The sequence below is a fragment of the Xenopus laevis genome, chromosome 9_10L (genome assembly GCF_017654675.1).
Source record: "Xenopus laevis strain J_2021 chromosome 9_10L, Xenopus_laevis_v10.1, whole genome shotgun sequence".
In the NCBI taxonomy this organism is placed as follows: Eukaryota; Metazoa; Chordata; class Amphibia; order Anura; family Pipidae; genus Xenopus; species Xenopus laevis.
The window spans coordinates 77,381,565-77,397,530 of NC_054387.1; the positions used below are offsets into that span (position 1 = coordinate 77,381,565).

Genomic DNA, 15,966 nt, shown 5'->3' on the forward strand with positions numbered 1-15,966 from the left:
GAATTTGTATTTAATCCCAATATTCGCTGAATACAAACGTATTACCATGTTACATTTCTTTTCTACTTACTTTATTTCTTTTTCTATACAATGCATGTACTACAAGACCACTGACTAATGTACTAGTAACTGGATGAGAAAATCCAGGAAGTGTATAACATGCTACAAAATTAATTAAAACTATTGAAAAAAAAAAAGTTATTTTCAAAATATTAATCTACATTAAACGTTACCTATAGGTCATGATGATCATTTTTCGCTGATACTTCTGCTTTTGTAAGTAATTGTTATTTGAAGTTCCTAAACCTGAGTTTTTTACCAACCTGACTGTCCCTTCTCTACCTGTCAGTTAGAGTTTCTAATGCTAACAGACTTCTGCTGCACAAATATGGCAGCCCCCTCATAGGGAAAAAGGGGGGTAAGAAAGGTTATGTAAAAGCATCAGGCAAATACTTTTATGGCAAAATTATAAATAGCACTCACAATGTTATGACAGATAATAAAAATTTTTATTTTCTGATGTCAGTATCTCTTTAACAGTGTCATGTAAGATGGCCAGTGGTTTCCATCAGCTGCTGCATAAGCTCTACCTATACAAAATACCCCCTCCCATCCTTAGACTTCCAGCAGCACAGGGTCCTAATTCTTTCCAATCTACACATTGCCAGCATTCCCCAATTCCCAAACAAGGCTGCTGACGGAGTTAAAGAAAATCCTGCACAAGTTTCAGATCACATAAATCGAAAAGCAACTAAAGTCAGAGAATTATGAAGTAATGAGTGGGTTAATAAGTGTCCAGACACAGGCAGCAGTGGGAGTAGTTAGCCATGAACTGAAGCAGAAGCAAAGCTGCCAGTCCTCAAGGGAGAAAAGTGGCAAATACCTGCAGGCACACAGTAAGGATCTCCCAGGCTGGCAGCGCAGCACTAGATGACATGGCAGTTGGGATGGAGCTGCATGGCAGATGTATAAAGCAGCAGCAGCAGCAGGATAATTATGTTGCTGTTCCCATCCCCAAGCCACACCCAGTAGTCCCTGAGTGCCTCGGTGTCACTTACTGGCTGCTGCTGTAGAGACAGGCGCTTCCCAACGCGTCCAGACGCTGCGCTTCTCTTCTCCCAGATGTTGCGTCCAGATGATACCGGGCACCGGCCGCTATGACTTCTTCTCCAGACTCCCCTGTAGTTGTGCAAAGAAAAAAAAATCCTGACTTCCCCTCAGTCCGGAAACATTGATGTGATGCAACAGTTCCCACATGTGGCCGGAGCTCGCTCCATCAGCTTCTCTGCGATTATTGTAGCACCAGGCTGTTGCTCCTGCTACTACTGCTACACACGGCACACGGCAGCGTATTAGTGAATGATGGTTGCCTTTATATTCATTCCATGTGATATTTACTGCAGTATCTAGTCCCGCTGTAATGTATTTGAGGGCAAAGGCAATTTCATGCAGTCGCAACATACTGACCTGGTGTGACCTACAGCAATGCTGCTTATTGTCATAAATACACATCTTTCTCTTTCTGTCTGAATGGTTACATATACAAATGATTATATACTTTGCAAAAAAAAAAAATGGAAACATTTAAACAAAGCAGCTCGTTTGCAAATATTATATTGTTAAATGTAGTATTTTATTTAGATTTTTTTTACATGATTTACAGCATGGAATCTCAGCGGCTATATGGTTGCTAGGGGCCCTATTTATTCTAACAACCAGTCAGTATTATAAATGAGAAGCTAAAAGATAAGGAAAGGGCCTGAACTGAAATAAAGCTAATTCAAAGTAATAATAAAAAGAAAATTGACAGAGAGCAATAGCTTCACAAATTCAATGATTCCCCCACCCCTCCATATGAATGCTGGAAAGAGGCAAAAGAAGACAATGTAAATATTATGAAAAGACCAACTGAAAAGTTGTTGGGAACAGGACATTCTATCACATACAGGCCTGGATTTGTGGAGAGGCCACCAAGGCCCGGGCCTAGGGCGGCAGGATTTTAGGGGACAGCATGCTGCTTAACCACACCCACATTAGTTCAGAAACACTGGGGAGGTGCAGGAGATAAGATAGTTTTAAAAATTTCCTGTGCGCCAATCCCCATTGCTCTGGTCCTGATGATGAAAATTTGATTGAATAAAAGGGAGGGGATGGGGTGATGAACGACACAAACAAGCCTATTAAGTTGAACCCTTTTAAACATTTTTACAAACTGACCCAGAGGAAAGCAAACAAAACCCCTTACAGGGGGCACTAATTCTTGCCATCTGGATTAATGACTACTGATTGTAACAATCTATGGCATTTTTGATCCACACCAGTAATTCAGTAGCAGTTCTTTGTGCTGGAGCAATATGGTCGTTGTCAGACTGGGGTGTCTTGGTCTCTACTTAAGCCACCACCATCCCCGTACCCTGTCTCAAATTTCCACTCCTCCATCCTACCATGTATCCCTATCTCACCATGTACTTCCCACTCCGCTGCTCCCTCTTGAAGTCACTGTTAAACAATCAGGAGGGCCTGCAGATCCCAAACAGACAGTGGTCCTGGGTTCGAACCTGAATACAGCCCAACTGTAGGGCAAGTTAGCAGCTATTTTATCTATTGGGGTGGGCTGCAGATAATTATATAACAATGCAATAACAATGCAGTAATAAGAATATATCTGTGGAAATCTTGGGCATGTTGGTGGGCCTTAATAACCCCTTGGAGTGCTACATCCAAACTGCAGACCTCTAGTTGTACAGCCATGTATAGATAATTCCTTTTTGTGCTGAGGGTGAATTAAACACAGGATCTGTATACAGATTTTTAATTTCACTAGACCAGCAGTATGGTTCATACAGGGATGAACTGACCACCTATAATAAATAGGAAAATATGCTTACAATAGGTGCAGGTAGTGCTAGCCATTGTAGAAAGCTGATTTGCAATCGTCATCACAGCAGCAATGCTGCCAGGAGACATGCCATGGCAAGGAAGGTGGTTGGGGGTGCAATGCTAAGTTTGCACTGGGGCCTGCAGGACACTAACTAACTTTACTGGACTCTCGATATCTGGTATAGCTTAGTGTAATACATCCTGCTAATGGGATTTGGTTTGGAAGTGGGGTCACAAGGTAGCAGAAGATAGCTGATAAATAGATTTAGAGAAAATTGACTTCTTTGCTGTTTTTAGAGTCAGAACAAGGAGTAACCACAATGAACAAGAAAGGGAAATAAAAATACTGCTTTGAGTTGCAAATACATTTGCCAATAACTTTACCACCTTAATGTACATTCGAACGTTGCTTAAAATTTCTTTTCTAATGTAAAAAAAATGGTTTGGGTGATGTTCCCCTTTAAAGAAACAGTTCAGTGCAAAAATAAAACTGGTTAGACTATGTAAAGTATAGTAAGACTATGTAAAGTAACCTGTCGATCAGTCAGCGACTAGAAGGGGGCCACATGGGACATTTCAGTACGTTTTTTGCTTTTAACTCCCATGTGACTCCCCTTCAAGTTTCTGACTAACTCAGGGTTAGAGAGCTGGAAAGGAGGAAGAAATGTTCTGTTATGTTAGACCTCCGCTCACTCCAACCTTTATACATTACATTTTTAGCTAAGTAACTATATTAAAAATATTTTTTTATTTTGCACAGCCTATCTATTTACCCAGTTTTATTTTTACATTGAACTGTTCCTTTACTTATGCTACCTACTTAGATGGTTTAAACAGCACAGTGTATTTAATATATATATTAGTAAATTGATTGGTTCAGGTGATGGATTGTGGTTTCTTTGAGCTTTGAATGATGATGGACTTTTCAAATACAGCACAACCCGATTAGAATCACATTTCAGCTCTGGCAAGAGTACCCTCGGTTATATTTTAAGACCTGTTTATCTTGTTATTGCTAATTCCTGTGTCTGAGTGCACACATTGGGTTTCACAAGCCTGATGGGGGCTGCTCTGACCAAACGACACTAAAGATAACAGGAAACCAGAGAGGAAATAAGGAAATGGTTTTGCAGAGAGTGCGAGAATTAGAATAAGATGTACATACAAAAATAGAGCAAGTTCTGCTAACACCTTCAATAACTTGTTAGTTGGAAGGTACCAAGGAAAGATACTCGGGCATTCCAACCCAGAAACCCAAATATGCTTTTGTAGGGAAAGCACAATGTTTGTTTGCAATCATTATTGACATGAATTGGGACAATGTTGCCATTTCCTGACAACGGGCAAACTGACATTTTTTTTTAATGAAAAACTTTCGTATTAAAAATGTATCTTCCCAGCTATCAATGTTCCCTCTAAGGTGTGTACTTGTGTGTGCACACACAAATTTTTAGGCCAGAACACACAACAATTGTGGTGTGCACAAAGAATTTTGCGTGAAAACACAAAATTTGGTATTAATTCTGACCTGAGCTCACAGTTTTTAATAACAGCACACACAGGTTTAAAAAATTTTTGCGCATATAGAAGGAATTCCCAAGAAGGAATTAGAGGGAACATTGTCTGCTACGTATTGTAAATTCTACAGCTTCAGCTGTTCTGGATGTAGAATTTATATATTTTATTTATTTTTTTGTCTAGGCACCATGTGTTTACTAGTAACACACACACACACACAGCAAAATGTAAGACGCCCAGCAGCAAAAGGGTTATAGACTCACTATATGACAAAGCTATGTTGGTAGTTTGTATGCAAGGTTGTGAATTGAGATTGTATAAACTTTGGGGGGAGAAAGGGTGAAGCCAGTGTTGGACAGGCATGTCAGTCCACCAGAGAATCTACCAGAGGACTCAAGCCTTTTGGGACCTTGAGTTGGGAGATTTCCAATTACCCTTTTTTATTTGTAACATAGGCCGATACAACAGCTATACAATTTGGCACTTACTAGCGTGTGGGGCTTCATATCACATTTTACTCAAATTATGGACAGCAGTGTATACTCCAGAGAAACATTTTAAATAATAGTCTTTATTGGCTTCTTTATAAAAAAGGGCAGAGGATCAAAAAAACCTAATGCTTTTTAGGCTTACAAGCCCTTAATCATAGGCCTAAATGTCGTTAGCTACTGGGAACGCTTGAGGACTTGCAGCTTCTCTAAAGAGAGATGATAAACTGGAGCGGCTGAATTGTATACAGCTACTCCTTCATATCACATTCCCTGGTGGTCTAGTCTAATACTAGATGTATATGCAACCCTTCCATTTCTTTAATAAAGCTTGTTCCTACCAGCCCAATTACCTGAAATCACCCAAGCAGTTGGAGGGCCACTATATATATATATATATACTTTATTCACTGTATAAACAGTTCTTAGTGATGTAATCAGTTATATTCTGTTCTCAGTGATGTCATTTCTCTCACAGGACTCTCTAAAACATGTATTTTGTAATAAATAATGTATTCCTAGTTGTAAAATATGAGGATATTATAAGGCACCTCTGGGTTTTCATGACCTGTATAAAAGCACTTGCCATTCGGCCTTGTGCTATTATATGGTTATGGGACTCCTCTGTGATTTATAACATCCCTATATTCTAAACCCAACCATATTGCTGTCCCACTGCACAGTTTACTGTAGCAGTTGACTAAAATTTCAACTGTAGATGCAAGACAATTCCCCAATGAGAATGCTGATTAGGGCTACCGTATGTCAGCCATGTTGGTATTACTTACATACAGAGATTATTATGGCTCCATTTTATTACACTGGAATCAGACATTGCTAGGGAAACTTTGCTTATTGCTTCCAAATTTGCCCAGTGTTGCTAAATGACCCCCCGCTGATCCACTCCTTCTGCCATTCCTTGCATATCCACTGACCCAGAGATTGGATAAGCACATACTGCACTGAACATTTACTTTAAATTGTGCATTGGGTTTCCACAACAATTTTGGGCAACTGGACACAGTGATTTTTGCTGCACTTAAATATTAAGGTATCATTAACATAGATGAAATACATCTGGCTGTGGCCAAGTGGAATGATCTACATTGCATTCTCTGGCTCCCTCAAGTGGTAAAATTTATCCTTGCAGTGATTTATTGCAATCGGGTGCATCCATGAAAATTTCTCACTACAGAACTCTCCCTCAGTGGGAATAATAATAAAAAAACACTCAAATCCTACGTCTTGATGCTCTAGCAGGGTTTCTAATTTAATCTTGGTACTTGAGATCCTGTGTACCCAACACTAAGAATGGTTTTACTATTCACTGTCCCTTCCTCCTTTAGTCTGTAAGTGTCACAGTGCAGGACCTTTCCTCCTCTCTTCTATCTCTTAAGACTTCACCACTAATGTAATATAAATGTAATTTTTTATTGTACATTTCCCCAGTGACATGATCTTAAGCCATGATTAAGATAGCCTTTTAGGCATGTATTATAAGGTAATACTGATGATAAATAACGTGACAGTGTTTTAAAAAGTTAAGTAAAGTTAAGGCTGTACCAACTCAATTTTTACAACCTGCCCATGCAATGTTGTATGTAGTGTATGTTAACATGCACACAGTAGGCATGATATTACTTACATGTGATCATAATCAGGTTTTTATTTGTTACTGCATACAGTAGCTGATCACTTCAAATAAGAGCATACTTAATGTCTATAAGGCAGACTATTTATGTTAGCCCATGGACAGATAGCTTTATCATTGATGTATATAGTACTGATATGCTGTGCAATACTCTAAAGTAATTGCCATAAGGCTGTGCCTTATCAGAGTTACAGTCTAATCTCCCTACCCCACATTATCACAAAACAATTTAATCCATTTATGAAGCCCACCCAGATAGTGCTCTAGTTGGAAGAGAACCTAGGACCCCAGTGTTGCAAGACAGCAATACTAATCCCCTACTGGCAAATGAATGTGATTGTACTGTACATCTTATATTCCATCAATAAACAAATAAATTGAAACATTTTTCCCTTCAATATTGTATTTATTGTAGCTATTATTTCCATAATGCTGTGTTATTTTAGAATATTAAAGTAAAAAAAGCACATTGATGTTGTATGGAACATTAATCTCCATAGTTGAACTGCATGCACCTAGATAATGAATGTCCAGCCTGTGGCCCGATAGCTGTTGCTGAACTAAAATGCCCACAACTTGCAAACTCACCAATACCTACAGCAGTATGAAACTGTTAACCAGTTTGAGCAGTGAGCAGGTTAAGATTTGGGGTAAATGCTAATTTGCTGCTCTGCATAATCTTGGAGCAGCACAACAGGGTCATTATTATAACAATATTATATGTTTCTCAGACAGTATGGGACAGTGTGTCATGAGCTTGGGCTGGTAAACCTAGAGGGTTACATGTTTGCTATTCTTGAGATGTAGGAAAACTATAGGCAATGGTGGAGCTAAAACTATTCCTTTCTTGTTTGGCATTAGAAATACAAAAATTGTTCATTCCTGCATATTCATTTCAATGATACGCCCAGCAAACACAGCTAAAGTTCCTATGACACAGACTGTCATGAAAACAGCGAGCAGGATATGATCCAACACCATAGCGACAAACTTCCATTCCTCCGAAGCCTGAGGGAATAAAACAAAGTTTAAAACCCTTTCCAAAAGTGAAAATGAAAATAAAGGCAATGGCACACAGGGTGAATCCTATCATTTGGTACCTTACAGTTTAGTGGACAGCAAAATGCTCAGATTTGCCCCTCCCTGAACTTGAATGGTAATTTCCTGAACCTTGCCTGTATACTTGTGGAACATTTCTAAGTGATATTCACCCGACCTACAGAAATTTCTATTGCATTATATGGAATAATCGCTAAATCCAATCCTGCTTGAACATTACTAGAATTAGCCTGGCACAATAGTTATGCTGAGTGAAGAAGAATGTGAAAAGGATTCCCAGGTGTAGTTACCTTATTTGATTCCTGGTCTGACTTCATGGTCTCAGCAATGTATTTAATGCCCTCTATGGCACTCTTTACATCAGGATTCTTTAGAGCCGGGGACTGATAAGTCACTGCAGCTGGGCCGAGCTTTCCTGAAATGTCTGATATGTCCATCTCTTCTGCAAATGTTTTCTGGGGCTGTTTTTCTTGTGAAGGACGTTTCATGGTAGAGAAGAACATGATGTTTGGGATGGTTTCTATAAAAATCTAAATCAAAAGTTTATAGTTATATAGAGCAAACCATTACAGCAAAAAAAAAAATCATACAGCTTAATAGAGCTCCACTTACTCGACTTTTAGTAGCAAAAGAATGGCAGAGGATTCATTTTACATGCTTTCAAATAAAATACATTGTTCAATGTTTAGTGTATATTTTCTTAGAACCCGGTAAAATAGATCATAACTGAACACTGCCTCACCTTTCTCACCCATGGAGGCATAGTGTGAGTACTTGGGGAGCGGTGATGGGTGTTGATGACAATGACTGTGATAATAATAGAAGCGATTACAAAGACCATGGTGAATAACATATATTTCCCAATTAAAGGGACAGCACTTGACGTTGATGGGATCAATTCGACGATGACCAGAAGGAACACAGTCAGAGACAGTAATACAGAAATGCTCAGAGTCATTTTCTCTCCTAAAATTAAGGAAACATGAAGACATTTCCCATTCAGTACAAATGCATTCTGATTGGAATAACAAATCCAACAACATTAAGGTGCCACATGATTCAAATACTGTTGTTTCCCTTGTACATTGAGTTGTTGAGAAAGATCTTTATTATGACCCGTGGCTTTATCCTTCATATTGTCTTTATATATTGAGTTTTACAGATAATGTTCAGTCATTTCTATTAGTCCCTGCCTCGGCATGGAACCCCTTTTCTGGACACTCTAGGGCTTATTTATGTCCACAAACACAGTGAGCAAAGTGCAAATCTGAGCACAGTCAACCCCGGGTTCTAAGGGCACAATCAACCCAGAGCTCCAGGGATCCTCTGCGTCAATAGGTGTGGAAGTGCCCAGTTCGGAACTGAAGGCAGGAAGGTCTGAGGGTCATTGAGCACAACTATACTGAAGTGTGAAGGGCACATTTGGACACAAGTACCTTTAATAAAAGTGTTTTTTAGATACAATTCACTTTGGGGAAGAACACAGGTTGCCCACTGCGCCTGTGTATGTAAATGAGCCCTAAGATGTCCATTACCCATCCCATGAAATATGGAGATTTAGTTTACCAGTTTACTATACCTGAATCAGTAGGCAGGTAAAATACTAAGCCAGTGAGGAAGGAGAAGAGCAGACAAGGAATGATAACGTTGACAATGAAATAGAGGGGAAGCCTTTGTAGAACAAAATGGTAGGTGATATCCAGATATGGTTTATCTGGGCAACAGGTATAATAAACCCAATGCTTCCAGCAACGATAGTCCTTCATCATCCATTCTCCACTCGCCATGAAGTTGCTCAGATCTGGTCGGTCCCTCTCCTGAAAATAACAACAAGCTATATGTTAAAATAGATCAGGCAGATCAAACGTGTAGAGAAATAACCTCCGTAAATAATTTCAACTCTCCTTTGTGGGTAAGAACAAGCTTACCCTCACTCTTTTAGCCATAATGATTAATATCAGAGGCAATTAAAATTGACCTAAATCTCAGAACTCAGAGCTTTAACTTTTGTAACAGGGCAACTCTATGTGCCTAGAGGTTGAAAGTTTCATAATAACTGGAGGTCCATACCAGCTCAGTGGGACTTATGTTTCCTTTCTTTCTTTCATCCCCCTCTACTGCTCAGAGTTTGCATGAATTAGTACAAAACTGAGAACCCAGCTCAAGCTTAAGCCCAAGGTGGGGGTGACATGGAAAAGAAACATTCATTTAGCGGTAAAGTTTCAGAAGATGTTTATATAGAGCAAAAGTAGTCTAAAACACAACAGTTGTACAAATCATGCCTGTAAGGCAGAGGCTACTGAATGGTGATAGTTGATACAAATATGTTTTCATATATCTCTAAATTTATTATGAGGTTAGGTGTAGTCTGGCCACAAAGAACATTTGTTCATGAATAGCACACTTTGGTAACAATAAGCCTTAGAATGATTACTTACTGGATTTATAACTACTAAGCTCCCATCATAAGTCCAAGTGCCAAACTTCATGCTGCAATTCTGCTGATCAAACGGAAAGTATGTGACTATGATTTCACAGTAGCTTTTGAAAATTGCTGGGGGTGTCCATGTAATCTTTCCAGTGTATTCCAGAAGGATTTTAGTGTCCTTGGAAATAGCAAAGTCACCATCTGCACTAAAGGAAATTGATGCAGTATTAGATAAAGTTTCATTATTTAAAATAAATAAATAAAAATAAAGATTTTATTAAACAATAACGTGCCAGTGCATTATACTCTTTAAAATATAGAAGAAATGTGCTTAAAAAAGTAGTGTTTTGGCTGATTTATTGAAAACCCTACTAGATACACCCAGCTTTTCCACTACTTGCTGCCACCTTTTTCAGGTATTGCAGGGGAGCTGGTGGTACTCAGCACATTGCACTGTAGGCTAGGCAGGGGTGCTTCTCAAATGAGGCGAGTTGAGGCTGTCGCCTCAGGCAGCAGTGCCCCACTAGGCACCAGGGGCAGCAAAAATGCCCTCCTGGTACTTTAAGAGCCGAATTTCCGTTTTTCAAACTGAAAATTCAGCTCTTCTAGCGCAGAGAGCGCAGTTAGGCTCTCTGCACTAGTGTACTGGCCCTCTCTGCCGCCCTCTTGGACCCCCTCAGGCGCAAAAAGGTAAGTGGACGGGGGAGAGGGGTAGCAGCAACTGCTGTTGCCTCAGGTGGCAGAGTGGCCAGGATCGCCCCTGAGGATAGGAACCAATCAGCAGCTAGGCTCATCTGAACCGAAGCCTGTCTTTGCTTGTGTGACTGCAGGGCTGTGATTGGCTATCCCTCTCATGTACAGGAAATATAAAATAAATGCTGATACATTTTAATATTACCCATCATTCAAAAAGCCATGACAATGTATTAGCAATGGGTAGGATAGAACACATTGGCTTCTCCCTTATGCTCATTCAGCCAAATGTAGCCAAACATATATATATATATATATATATATATATATATATATATATATATATATATATATATATATATATATATATATTCTGCTGATACAGGACATCCTCATTTTCATTCTAATCTAATTATATGCAAATTGGAGAAAATATCTTACTTGTTATAAAGAACCAAATCTGGACTCCAAACGTCACTGGAAGGAATTCGAATTTTCTTTACACCGCCATATTTTGCTGGGTCCCACTTGAGGTTAACATCAACCCATTGCTTATAAACAACAACAGCAAAGAATTACAGATAAAAACAGATAAGAATGATTAAATAATTAAATACCGGTAATTAGGGTTCAGTGCTGTTACTGAGTTTTAAAATGCTACAGAGCAGACTGGTGTTTGACAGTTGAACAAATTCTGCTGACCGACAAATTCATCTGCTTTGATAAATATGGTCTTAACAGTTCTTTGCAACTGTGCTTTAGGAACACCAGTGGTGTAGCTACAGAGGAAGCAGACTCTGTGGTCGTGTTGGGGGCCTGGTCCCACATGTGGTCACAATTGTGATTCAAAGATATACCACTGAGGAATACCCAATATGAATTTTAATAAACCGGTTCTTATTCCCATCCATTTCAGTCTGTAGATTAAGTATAGTAAATGACCACCAGGGAATTATTAATTTTTGATCATTGACAAGTTAGTTATTCCAGGTACCAAACACTGTCTTGCAGATAAAAGACCAACTTAGCATCTTTATTAATAAATGTCTTTTTAGCTGTACCAAAGTGGCATGCTGAAGGGAAACACTGCACTAATTTATCACTGTGGTTTATTTTGGAGATCTTTGAATAAGGAACCAAGAAAAGTCTTAAATAATCTGGAAAAATAATACATTTTCTTAAAGGGATACTGTCATGGGAAAACATGTTTTTTTCAAAACGCATCAGTTAATAGTGCTGCTCCAGCAGAATTCTGCACTGAAATCCATTTTTCAAAAGAGCAGATTTTTTTATATTCAATTTTGAAATCTGACATGGGGCTAGACATATTGTCAGTTTCTCAGCTGCCCCCAGTCGTGTGACTTGTGCTCAGATAAACTTAATCACTCTTTACTGCTGTACTGCAAATTGGAGTGATATCACCCCCCCAGCAGCCTAACAATGAAGAACAATGGGAAAGTAACCAGATAGCAGCTCTCTAACACAAGATAACAGCTCCCTGGAAGATCTAAAAACAACACTCAACAGTAAAAGCCAAGTCCCGCTGAGACTGATTCAGTTACTGATTCAGCTGCTATAGTTAACCCTAAGTAGGAGAAATAACAGCCTGCCAGAAAGTAATTCCATCCTAAAGTGCAGGCAGAAGTCACATGACTGGGGCAGCTGGAAATCTGACAATATGTCTAGCCCCATGTAATATTTCAAAATTTAATATAAAAAAATCTGTTTGCTCTTTTGAGAATTGGATTTCAGTGCAGAAGTCTGCTGGAGTAGCACTATTACCTGATGTGTTTTGAAAAAAACATGTTTTCCCATGACAGTATACCTTTAAGATTTTAGATCTTTATATATTGTGCATTGAAACTATAATCCTTTATGTAGGCATTGTGACACAGTAGCTGGGAAGACTCAGGAAGAGAAGGATTATAAATTGTAGAATGCTCTATGGATACGGCAAGTGGAGAGCAGTCGCCGAGGGGCAGGTTTTTGAGGTATTTAGGCACCCACTGGACCAGTCTGCTGTGATGTCAGAAGAATGAACTTAATTTTCCTTTGTTGTGTAAATTGAAAAAGGCCCTGTCTGTAAAAAGCCCTGCAGTGAATTAAACACAGGCGTATACCTGCTTGAAAATGACATCTGGTGTCACTGAGACTCATTTATCAACACAAATTTGCCCGTGGGTAGTTACCTATAGTAACCAATCAGTGATTAGCTGCAGGTAGAACAATGAATGCAGCAACTTGATTGGGTGCCATAGGTTGATACCCATGGGCAAATTTGCCCAGTGTTGATAAATGACATTGCCTCTTCCTGCCACTTCTGCCATTCGAGTGAATTCCCACAAGAAACACACATACACATATATTTATCTTTATTTAAATATATGTAATTATATATATATATACCTCACAGTTACACAGTATCCTTGAGAAAGGTCCCCAGGTGGGACCGAAACGTCGGATTATGTTGTAAATCAATAAACGCAAAACTTTTCTTCACATCAATACAGTGAGTGCTGATCCTTCTTGTTCTATATATCCTGTATTTGATCGTGCACCACGAACCTGTTTAAAGATCGGAGTGCTGGTACTGTGGGACTACATATATATATATATATGTTAGCTGTTATTGAGTAAACAAGGAAGTATTGAAAACAAACCTGTTTTAGGCGGATATTTGTTGAAACAATTTGGTTCACTTCATCCTTGAAACATAACAAATAAAGATTTAGTTCCAAAAATAATCACTCTGTTACACTGTACAATTATTATTACATTGCTTAATTTAAACAACTCCTTACCACGTTGATGAGCTGGATGAGCTGAAGTCCAACAGTTACCACTACTTGATCCTTATATGTTTCTACAGGACGAACCACTTTGTTGTAGTTTGCAAACAGATCTCCAATAAGGCGAGTTTCATGGTCAGTACCGAATACTGTCCCAGCTATGGAGAGAAGTGATCATAGTCAATACAATATTGTAACTGTTAATGCTTGCTTTTGTTGTTGTTATTGTTTAAACTACATTCCAATACAACAGTTCTTCATCACACTGTGATGCCATTTTCAGCTTGTGTTTTTTGCTTTATTAAGCTATGCACATACAGAGAACTTGTGCTATTCTATCTATGCACAGGGCCACTGGGATTTGTTAAAGAGAACTATAAATATCCACTAACTGACTACCACCTGCAGCTGTCAGTTAGGGCTATTGACTTTCTCTTACCAATTATAAAGGGGAGGTATTAGCACTAGCTACACAAAAAACTAAGAGATAATACACATCAGCAATTTATTTTTTCATTTGTGCAGTTACATATCTAATTAACGAAACTCATTAGGAGATGTTGGCTCATGTCAAACACACAAAGTACTTCCAGTGATATATATAGACTTTATTTGCTGTAGATACAATTGCAATAAGTTGGTATATGTTTTAATGATGATTTCCCATCTGTATTAAGCTTGGGAAGCCTAGTTTGGTGAGGCAGGGGTTACACAAGCCTCCGTTTTGGGGAAGGTATATTTCCCCTTTGCATGTCCATTCCAATATAGCAGGAATACAGCATTACGTTTTACCAACTATTCCAACTAGAGTGCGCTGGGACCCCTGCAAAAAAATGAGGGGCCCAGCGCACTCCAATTGCTATCCTCCCGCCAACTTCCCGCCTGCCTCTGCCCACTTCCCATTCTGCCTCCACCCAACCCACATCTTGCCCCAACTCCACCCACGTCCCCCTTCCTTGCCGGTAAGAGAGCAGAGGGAGGAGGGGGGTTTCTTATTAGCTATAGAGGAAGCAGACCCCACAGGCAAGGCCCCCTGTTCCCCGACCCCCTGGGACTAGGTTAAATCTATGTTAAGCGCAGATAGTGTTGTAAGTGTAGCGGAAACAGACCCTGCAGCTGTGAGGGGCCTAGGTTTGCTTCCTCTATACAGGGGGCCTGAGAGGCTGATGTTAAAAAAAAACACATCACATTTCAACTTACTGTACAATTTTGGTGTGTGTGTGTGTGTGTGTGTGTGTGTGTGTGTGGGGGGGGGGGGGTGTTCACATAACGCCACTCTCTGGGCAGCAATAGAAATAGGCAACAATTTTGTATTGTGATATACATATTGTGATAATAGGTGATAAAATTCAGTCTATGTGCGCTAGAAAATCTGCAACATTGCACAAGTGCTCACAGTTTAGTAAACTGCTATATGATGTACACAATAAGGTGCAGACCAGATTACAGGGCACATAAGAAGAACTTTGGGCTACTTATCAATGCTTTGATATTTTACCACCTACTATTTACATTTATCCTAGTAGGAAGGTAACTTTGAATGTCAAGTCTGCCATTAACTTTACTGTTTCTATCCATAGTGATACTTGTGTAATATTGGAAGCAAACATGGTTGAACTGGACCAGTGGGACACGGGGAAAATAAACAGACCTGCTTCCTGTGTTCACTGTGACTCAGAGAGGGGGGTGCCTGGAGGGGGGCCCTTGAGGTTGCAGCCTTGTTGGTCCCCAGACACCTCAGTCTGATGCTGCAAGCAAACATTTTGCTGTAATGTCAGCAGGAGACAAATGGTATAGCACTAGTATGGGTGTTTTTATCCTAGCACAAGTAATATAAAGGAGTTACCTGAATGTAAAGCAACTCAAGCAGGCGTTTCTGGTCTCTGGTTCAAGTTATACAGTAGTGTTAAATCAATGCTATACAGAATTCAGTTCAGAATAGTTGATAATAAAATAGAATGGAAATGTACCTGCAATAAAGAGGAAAATTAGGCAAGAGGCTGTGTAATCCATTTGCTTCCTCTTCTCTCTGATCTTGCCTACAGGGTTTCACATTTGGAATGATGACATTTCAGCCTGTTGGATCTCCACAAGTGGGCAAGGCTTCGGCTTCCGGTTCCATGAACAGGAATGTGACAGGGGTGGGGGGTGATGGGGCTCTCCACCTGTTCAGATGGACAGCTGAGTCCTTAGCAAATCCAGGAATACACATGATTAGGATTTCTCAGACAGCTTTTTGTTTTATTTAGTGGCATCATAGATCACATTTTTTTCTTAGCTCAAATGTAAATAAAAATGAGGAGTTTTTCCCCCAACACTTATGCTGTCATACTCCTTTAATGTCCTAGCATTTTGTGGGCCACCCTGTGCAAGCAAATGTTCGGTACAGAAATTATTTGCTGATTTCTGTACTGAACATTTACAAGCACAAATGATTCCTCCCGGGCTAAAGAACTAATT

The 15,966-nt window shown here is 39.5% G+C and overlaps 2 protein-coding genes across 3 annotated transcripts in view; both read right to left on the bottom strand.

The window, feature by feature from the left end:
* wipf1.L (WAS/WASL interacting protein family member 1 L homeolog) overlaps positions 1 to 1,243 on the bottom strand; it is a 37,374-nt gene extending 36,131 nt beyond the window's left edge. Inside the window, exon 1 of one of the 2 annotated variants that reach the window (XM_018235927.2) lies at positions 1,059 to 1,243. The gene's annotated coding sequence lies outside the window, so the exon portion shown is untranslated. Of the gene's footprint in view, positions 1 to 883; positions 1,025 to 1,058 lie in introns of those variants that run through there. The other variant, XM_018235928.2, reaches the window with a different exon arrangement.
* Positions 1,244 to 6,922: 5,679 nt separating this feature from the next.
* Positions 6,923 to 15,585, bottom strand: chrna1.2.L (cholinergic receptor, nicotinic, alpha 1 (muscle), gene 2 L homeolog). Its single transcript, NM_001092400.1, is given in 9 exon segments — positions 6,923 to 7,545; positions 7,887 to 8,126; positions 8,339 to 8,562; positions 9,176 to 9,413; positions 10,035 to 10,230; positions 11,159 to 11,268; positions 13,378 to 13,422; positions 13,519 to 13,664; positions 15,477 to 15,585. Coding segments are annotated over 9 exon segments (1,374 nt in total). The 5' UTR covers positions 15,520 to 15,585; the 3' UTR covers positions 6,923 to 7,413.
* Positions 15,586 to 15,966: the final 381 nt, after the last annotated feature.